The 7,787-nt window shown below is 49.8% G+C and overlaps 1 protein-coding gene across 1 annotated transcript in view; it reads right to left on the bottom strand.

Moving 5' to 3' along the window:
- The window catches only part of LOC140902983 (phospholipase A2 inhibitor and Ly6/PLAUR domain-containing protein-like), a 13,134-nt gene extending 5,573 nt beyond the window's left edge, over positions 1 to 7,561 (bottom strand). The window contains exons 1-2 of the mRNA XM_073323564.1: positions 7,482 to 7,561; positions 5,012 to 5,109 (exon numbers count right to left, since the gene is read on the bottom strand). Of these exons, the coding sequence (XP_073179665.1) occupies positions 5,012 to 5,109; positions 7,482 to 7,561 (178 nt within the window). The remainder of the gene's footprint in view (positions 1 to 5,011; positions 5,110 to 7,481) is intronic.
- Between the last annotated feature and the right edge of the window lie 226 nt (positions 7,562 to 7,787).

Genomic DNA, 7,787 nt, shown 5'->3' on the forward strand with positions numbered 1-7,787 from the left:
CCACTTCCGGGGAGGACATACTGCCCTGAAACTCGCCCTGATTGGTCAAATCTCCTATTGGGGGAAGTCCTACTGGGGCGAAACCTCTCCTGGTTGGTAGAGGGCAGTGGGAGAACTTGTTAGAGGGGTCACATGACATACCTTGCTTCCGGTCTTGTGGCAGCCTTGACCCCGGAAGCAATACCCCATTGGGGTGGGACTTCCGGTGGGAGCCAGAGGTCAAGGGCTAAGTGGTCAAGGGGCGGAGTTAGGGTTTGATTGACTGTAGGGCCATTATACTACTAACCTCACTGGCACCTGACCAAAATGACCAATGAGGAGATAAGATACTTTCAAAAGCTGGGAGGAGGGAGAAAAACAAAGGGTCTGTGTCTGTCTGTGTGATGCTTTTGCTGGGGACAGAACAGGAATGGACTCTTAGAACTTAGTAACAGGTTTCAGAGTAACAGCCGTGTTAGTCTGTATTCGCAAAAAGAAAAGGAGGATTTGTGGCACCTTAGAGACTAACCAATTTATTTGAGCATAAGCTTTCGTGAGCTACAGCTCACTTCATCGGATGCATACTGTGGAAACTGCAGCAGATATTATATACACACAGAGATCATGAAACAACACCTCCTCCCACCCCACTGTCCTGCTGGTAATAGCTTATCTAAAGTGATCATCAAGTTGGGCCATTTCCAGCACAAATCCAGCACAGTGATCCATCCCCTGTCGCCCATTCCCAGCTTCTGGCAAACAGAGGCTAGGGCCACCATCCCTGCCCTATAGCCACAGATGGACCTGTCCTCCAGGAACTTCTCTCGTTCCTGTTTGAACCCTGTTATAGTCTTCGCCTTCACAACATCCCCCGGCAATGAGTTCCACAGGTTGACTGTGCGTTGTGTGAAGCAGTACTTCCTTTTGTTTGTTAAAAACGTGCTGCCTGTGGTGACCCCTCGTTCTTATGTTAGGAGGAGTAAATAACACTTCCTTATTTCCTTCCTCCACACCCTTCAACCTTCTCTAGACCTCGATCATATCCCCCTTAGCCGTCTCTTTTCCAGGCTCAATAGTACCACTCTTATTAATCTCTCCTCATATGGCAGCCGTTCCATCCCCCTCATCATTTTCGTTGGGCTTTTCTGAAGCTTTTCCAATTCCCTTATCTCTCTTCTGAGAGGGGGCGACCACATCCGCATTCAGTGTTCTACTTGTGGGCATCCCATGGATTTATATTGAGGCAACACGCTCTTTTCTGTCCTATTCTCTGTCCCTTTATGAATGATTCCCAGCATTCTGTTCACTTCTTTCACGGCTGCTACAAATGGAGTGGATGATTTCAGAGAACTCTCCACAATGACTCCAAGATCTTTCTTGAGTGGTAAAATTTGACCCATCATTGTATATGTCTACTTGGGATAACGTTTGCCCATGTGCATTACTTTGCATTCATCAACATTGAATTTCATCTGCCGTTTTGTTGCCCAGTCACCCTGTTCTGAGAGACCCTTTAGTACCTCTTCACAGTCTGCTTTGGACTTCACTATCTTGAGTAGCTTTGTATCTTCTGCAAATTTTCCCACCTCACTATTTACCCTTTTTTCCAGAACATTTCGGAATATGGTGAATAGGACTGGGCCCAGTGCAGATCCCTGGGGGACTCCCACTATTTACCTCTCTCCCTTCTGAAAACTGACCATTTCTTCCTACCCTTTTTTCCCTATCTTTTAACCAGTTACTGAGCCATGAGAGGATTTTATCCCATGACAGCTCACTTTGCTTAAGAGCCTTTGGTGAGGGACGCTTTCTGAAAATCTAAGTACACTATATCCACGGGATCCCCCTTGTCCACACGCTTGTTGACCCCCTCAGAGAATTCTAGTACATTGGTGAGGCGTGATTTCCCTTTACCGAAACCATGTTGACCCTTCCCCAACAAATTATGTTCATCTATGTGGCTGTCAGTTCTCTTCTTTCCTATAGTTTCAATGAGTTTGCCCAGTACCGAAGTCAGACTTATTGGCCTGTTGTACCTGGGATCACCTCTGGAGCCCATTTTAGAAATTGGCGTCTCATTAGCCATCCTTCAGCCATTTGGGACAGAAGCTGATTTAAATGGTAGGTTACAAACCACAGTTAGTAGTTCTGTAATTTGACGTTTGAGTTCCTTCCGAACTCTTGGGCAAATCCCATCTGGTCCTGGTGACTTATTACTGTTTAATTTATCAATTTCTTGCAAAAACTCCTGTAATGACTCCTCAATCTGGGACAGTTCCTCAGATTTGTCACCAAAACAGAATGGCTCCGGTTTGGGAATCTCCCTCCCAGCCTCAGCCGTGAAGACTGATGCAGAGAATTCATTTACTTTCTCCGCAGTGGCCTTATCCTCCTTGGGTGCTCCTTTGGCATCTCAGCAAGTAGGACTCCAGGGTTCTCTCTGCAACTCTGCCAGGGGAGTGGAGTCTAGTGGGTCAGAGCAAGGGGGGCTGGGACTGAGCCAGGACACCTGGGCTCCACCTCGTACTCTGTGTTCAGACCCCGCCCCCATCTGGAGGACTTACCCAGTGTTAACACCCCATAATCCTCAACACAATGGTCCTCGGCGCCGGTGCAGGCCAAGAGCTCCTTCTTCTTCTGCCAGTGATCTGCCCCCGATTTGAAGAATGACAGGCACTGCCGGCCGTTGGGGACGGAGCTCACAGTTGGCACTGAGAACAGTCAGACACACACAGTCAGCCAGGGGTGGGGAGTCACCACACCCTGGGCTCAATCCCAGCTCAGGGAAGCGAGTGGGGTCTAGTGGTTAGGGATGGGGGCTTTGGGCTGGCACCCAGGACTCCTGGGTTCTCTCCAGGCAGGTGTGGCCAGAGCAGGGCTCCAGGCTTGCAGCAGACACACACCTGGGATGGCCCCGGCGTTTCAGCCGTCGGTGTCACAGCAGGCGATGTTCGCCCGCACGGTGACATTGTGCGGGTAGGTCAGTGAGAAGGGACCGGGCTCACAGTTCTTGGGCTCCAGGCACGACTTGCCCGTGTAAGAGAAGGAGTTTCCCTCTGTGGAAGGGAAACAGAGCATCACCTCTGAGCTCCCCAATGGACCCCCAGCTGCTCCATCCTCCCCTTTTGTTCCATCCACCCCACCCCCAACTAATCTCATCTTCCCTCCGACCCCCGATAAAATCCTCTCTTCTGTCTGATCCAGGCCCCACAGCCACCCACTGCAATTCCCCATCTCATCCCATCCCCCGTCTATGACATTACCTTTCCAGACTGGGCAGTCCCTGCTCCTGGAGAGGAGCAGAGTCTATTGGTTAGAGTAGGGGGAGGGGCTGGGGGCCAGGACTCCTGGGTTCCACCCCTGGCTTCAGGAGGACAATGGTGTCTACACTTAGTAGGAATCTTCTTTCACTCACCCAGCCTGATCTCTGCCATGACAGTGATGCAGGTCCCTTCCGAGGGGGCGCAGGGCTGCAGGGGGCCGGAGCACGATTGCTCTCTGGACGCACACACCTCGCATTGCAGAGCGCTCCCTGGAGGTTGGAAAAATCCCTTCTCAGTACAAACCCCGGCTCCCCACCCCTCCCCAGGCAGTGCCCGTGGGCGAAATACCACCAAGAACCAAGAGGTGGCGCTGTGGGAGTTGTTACCACCAATGCCTCCTCACTGAACGTGTGGGCAGGCAGATCTTGGAGAAATGCCACCTGCTTTTTCAGCAGTTCTGCCCAGTTCCATTTAACGCTCTGGATGGGGAAAGGCATCTTGCTAGCTGGTCATTTGTATCTTACTCAACACTGCAGACAAGTCTGTTTGCTGCCTGAGTGTCTGTGGCTAGAATTCATTTTCATCTTCTGACGTGGCTATCTGGGGTGCAGCTTGTGCCTGCGAACAAACCCCACACGTCTGTGTAGGCAGAAAAACAAGAATTCAGCTGCTCTGAGGAGGGGTTTCTGCCTGGCTTTGCGGTGAACTTTTCACACACACACACACACACCCCGCCGTCACTCTCTGCTCCAGGCCTCTGCCTCTCAGAGTTACGTCAGCTCAGCCACACTCGACTTCAGCCCACTTTTCATCACTAATCCTGCCAATTCTCTTCTTCAGAATATGATTGACGCTTGTTAAGACTCTGGATAGATGGCTGTGTGCCTCCAGCAAGTGATCCCAGGAGCATCAACTCTTTCCTCTCCAGAGAGTGGGGGCCTTAGAATTCATAATGTGAGCATAAGGCTTTTTAAGAAAGAAAGAAAGAAAGAAAGAAAGAAAGAAAGAAAGAAAGAAAGAAAGAAAGAAAGAAAGAAAGAAAGAAAGAAAGAAATTTTCCCACTTTGGTTTTTTTCGAGTTTTCATGTGGAAGCATCAATTAAACCTCAGAACGCCTTCCCCTGCCCCTTCTATGTCCCTAGATGGTAGCAAAGTGATCTTATCCCCATCTAAGAAATAGGGAAACTCAGGTAGAAAAAAGATGTGTTCAATTCAGGGTTAGAAGAAAGATAACAGCCGAGAAGTCCTCACTCCTGACACCCAGCCCACTCTAACCCACGAGACCCCACTCCTCTTTCCGAGCCACGGACAGAACCTGGGAGTCCTGATTTGCAGCCATCTCTGCTCAAACTCACTACACCCCAGCCCTCTTCCACAGCTGGGGAATGAACCCAGGAGTCCTGGCAGGAATCTCAGTGCTGGTGGGCAGGGGAACATTTCCAAGCAGGATTACAAGTGGATGGGGGTGGTGCTCCTCATCAGGATGACCCCAAGCCTGGGCGAGAGCTGGAGGAGGAATGAGAAGAAGGAAGGACAGACGGACTCAGACCCGCTGGCCAGACCCCTAGCGTTGGCTGTGGGAGTCCCAAGCTCCAATCCCTGCTCTCCCCGAGTCAGCCGGGGGACGTGGCCCCGGGTTTTCCTCTCACTGCTTTTACCCACAAATTCCATCCTGACCCCAGAATCTGCTATCGACAGCGGCACGTTCCCCAAGTGAATTCCCGACCCCACCACCCGGCTCCCTGTGCCTGGGGACGGACGGGACTCACCTGTGGCCAGGAGAACGGACAGCAGGCAGAGGGGCAGAGCCACCCACATGGTGCCCGGGTGTTTGCTGCAGTGAGCAGAACAGTGAGGAAGGATCTGGCTGTGGTTTTATCCGGCAGGATGGCAAATACCTGCCCCCTGGGGGATCAGCTGGGGCTGCCCCATGACATCCTGGTGGACCCGGAGATGGGAGATTTCACAGCCTTGCATGTGACACTGGCTGATCAGGTGATGCCAATGTGTACTGATGCCAATTCCCTTGTGCATTAGTGGAGATCAGTGGTTCTCAGCCAGGGGTCCGTGTACTCCAGGGTACACACAGGTCTTCCGGGGGGTACATCAGCTCATCTTGATGTTTGCCTCATTTTACAACATGCCAGATATAAAGCACTAGTGAAGTCAACGCGAGCTAAAATTTCCTGACACAATGACTTGTTTGTGCAGCTCTATGTACTGTCCACTGAAATGTAAGTGCAATATTTATATCCCAGTGGAGTTATTTTATAATTACACAATGGAAATGAGAAAGGAAGCTATTTGTCAGTCACGATGTGGCCGTGACACTTATGTATTTTTAGAATAACATAAGAAAGGACCTGTCATAAATATAAAGGGAAGGGGAACCACCTTTCTGTCCCCGGTGCTGTAAAATCCCTCGTGGCCAGAGGCAAAACACTTTCACCTGTAAAGGGTTAAGAAGCTAAGGCAAACTTGCTGGCACCTGACCCAAAATGACCAATGAGGAGACAAGATACTTTCAAATCGGGAGTGAGGGAAACAAAGGGACTGCTTATCTGTGTGATCTTTTGCTGGAACAGCTCAGGAATGGAGTCTCAGAACTTCTGTTAGTTAGTAAGTAATCTAGCTAGAAATGCGTTAGATTTCCTTTTGTTTAATGGCTGGTAAAATAAGCTGTGCTGGAGGGAATGAATATTCCTGGTTTGGTGTCTTTTTGTAACTTAAGGTTTTGCCTAGAGGATTCTCTATGTTTTGAATTTGATTACCCTGGAAGGTATTTACCATCCTGATTTTACAGGGGTGATTCTTTCACCTTTTCTTTCATTCAAATTCTTCTTTTAAGAACCCGTTTGCTTTTTCATTGTTCTGAAGATCCAAGGGTTTGGGTCTGTGTTCACTTGTACAAATTGGGGAGGATTCTTATCAAGCCTTCCCCAGGAAAGGGGGTGTAGGACTTGGGGTGATATTTTGGGGGAAGACGTCTCCAAGTGGGCTCTTTCCCTGGTCTTTGTGTAAGACGCTTGGTGGTGGCAGCGTACGGTTCAAGGACAAGGCAAAGTTTGTACCTTGGGGAAGTTTTTAACCTAAGCTGGTAAGAATAAGCTGAGGGGGTCTTTCCTGCGGGTCCCCACATCTGTACCCTCGAGTTCAGAGTGGGGAAGGAACCCTGACAGGGCCACACTGGGTCAGACCAAAGGTCCATCTAACCCAGTATCCTGTCTTCCGACAGTGGCCAATGCCAGCTGCCCAGAGGGAATGAACAGAACAGGTAATCAAACATCAAGTGTTCCATCCCCTGTCATCCATTCCCAGCTTCTGGCAAACAGAGGCTAAGGACACCATCCCTACCCAGCCTGGCTAATAGCCATTGATCGCCCTATCCTCCATGAATTTATCTAGCTCTTTTTTGAACCCAGTTTACTTTTGGACTTCGCACATTCCTCTGGCAAGGAGTTCCACAGGTTGATGGTGCATTATGTGAAAAAACACTTCCCTTTGTTTTTTTAAACCTACCGCCTCTTAATTTCATTTGCTGGCCCCTAGTTCTTATGTTATGAGAAGGAGTAAATAACACTTCCTTATCTACTTTCTCCACACCACTCATGATTTTCTAGACCTCTCTCCTATCCCCCCTTGTCCGTCTCTTTTCCAAGCTGAAAAGTCCCACTCTTATGAATCTCTCCTCACGGAAGCTGTTCCATCCCCCTAATAATTTTATGACCCTTTCCTGAATCTTTTCCAATTCCGATATCTCTTTTATACGCTGGGGTGACCACATCTCCACACAGTTTTCAAGAATGGGAGTAGCATGGATTTATATAGGGGCAATATGACATTTATTGTCTCATTATCTCTCCCTTTCTTAATGATTCCCAACATTCTGTTCTCTTTTTTGACATGCACTGCGTACTGTGAACTATCCACTGTGACTCCAAGATCTCTTTCTTGACTGGGAACAGCTAATTTAGACTCCATGTCTGGTTTTGGAAGCAAGTAGCTTTAAGTGAGGGGAAACTTGGGCTATGCAAGACACATCAGACTGCCACAAGGGGTACAGCGGTCTGGAAAGGTCGAGAGCCCCTGGCCTAGATCAAAGGCATGGAGAAGGTAGAACAGTGTGTTTGGAGTTTCGATTTCATGAAAACCAGTGGGCCGTGGTATGGTTTTCCCTTCCCCGTCTGCTGTTTTAGCGGAGTAACAACCATTCACCCTGAGCACAGCCCTGGGACTCACTGACCCAGCAGAGACGGTGGAGGGATGCTAATCAGGAACTTTAGCACCAGGAAAGTGCTGAGTCCAAAGGCAGGGGCCATCGTGTGTGCTGACCAACGCGTTCCTCCCTCCCCGCATCGAAGGCAAAGCCCACGTGGGTGGGGGCCCTGCCAGCTTGTTCTCTGGGAGAAGAAGCTGTAAGGATGGATTCAGGGAAGGATCCTGCCTCGCTGGGCTGGCTGGACTCTTACAGGGACCGGAACCGGATGCAAAGCGGGGATCCCTGGAGACGGATTGGGGGCACCTGAAAAGACTTGGGAGAATGGC

Source organism: Lepidochelys kempii, chromosome 24 (genome assembly GCF_965140265.1).
Source record: "Lepidochelys kempii isolate rLepKem1 chromosome 24, rLepKem1.hap2, whole genome shotgun sequence".
In the NCBI taxonomy this organism is placed as follows: domain Eukaryota; kingdom Metazoa; phylum Chordata; order Testudines; family Cheloniidae; genus Lepidochelys; species Lepidochelys kempii.